Source organism: Penaeus monodon, chromosome 21 (assembly GCF_015228065.2).
Source record: "Penaeus monodon isolate SGIC_2016 chromosome 21, NSTDA_Pmon_1, whole genome shotgun sequence".
Lineage (NCBI taxonomy): Eukaryota > Metazoa > Arthropoda > Malacostraca > Decapoda > Penaeidae > Penaeus > Penaeus monodon.
In genome coordinates, this window is record NC_051406.1 from 4,344,640 (window position 1) to 4,345,225 (window position 586).

Consider the following 586-nt stretch of genomic DNA (forward strand, 5'->3'; position numbering starts at 1 on the left):
TTGACCGAAAATATCAATACTGAATTCTGAATATAGGTTATCCTCACATACATCAGTTCCGACATGCAGATGGGTATAGATGCCGTACACTAAAAAAAAGTCACGTGACCAGGAGTAAGCAGTACCACTAATAATTCCGTGATGTATGGGGAAGTAATTTCTTCTTGTCAAAACAATTCAAACATATTCCAGGCAAACTTTGAGGAAAATGATATTTCAATTCGCTCTACACAACATTTTATTAACAAACCTGTCTAATCTGCAGGATTCTCTCTAGAAAGCCGTTACTTCGATTACGTGAGTTTAAAAAGTCGTTTTAAAAAATACTTTAAAAAATACTTCTCGTAAGAATGATCAAACCCAAAGTCCCACTCGGGTCTCACGGCAACTCCTTCGTCACTAGATAAGCGACCTTATTGCCATGCATCTTCGTTAGGTCCACCTTGAAGTCGTGTCCGGGCTTCTCGTACTCCAGCGCAAAGCCCTTTTTAAAGCCCAGTTTCTCGAAAACCTTTCCTGAGAGCACGTTACTGATGCAAGTGAAGGCTATTTGAGCGCCCTGGGAATAGCCGGCTTCCATGCTCAT

The 586-nt window shown here is 41.0% G+C and overlaps 1 protein-coding gene across 2 annotated transcripts in view; it reads right to left on the reverse strand.

Annotated features, from left to right (window-relative positions):
* Window positions 1-220: 220 nt before the first annotated feature.
* Window positions 221-586, reverse strand: part of LOC119586131 (dopamine N-acetyltransferase-like) — a 4,664-nt gene continuing 4,298 nt past the window's right edge. For both annotated transcript variants that reach the window (XM_037934821.1, XM_037934822.1), the window contains exon 5: window positions 221-581. In XM_037934821.1, coding sequence (XP_037790749.1) covers window positions 380-581 — 202 coding nt within the window. In that variant the 3' untranslated portion in view covers window positions 221-379. The remainder of the gene's footprint in view (window positions 582-586) is intronic.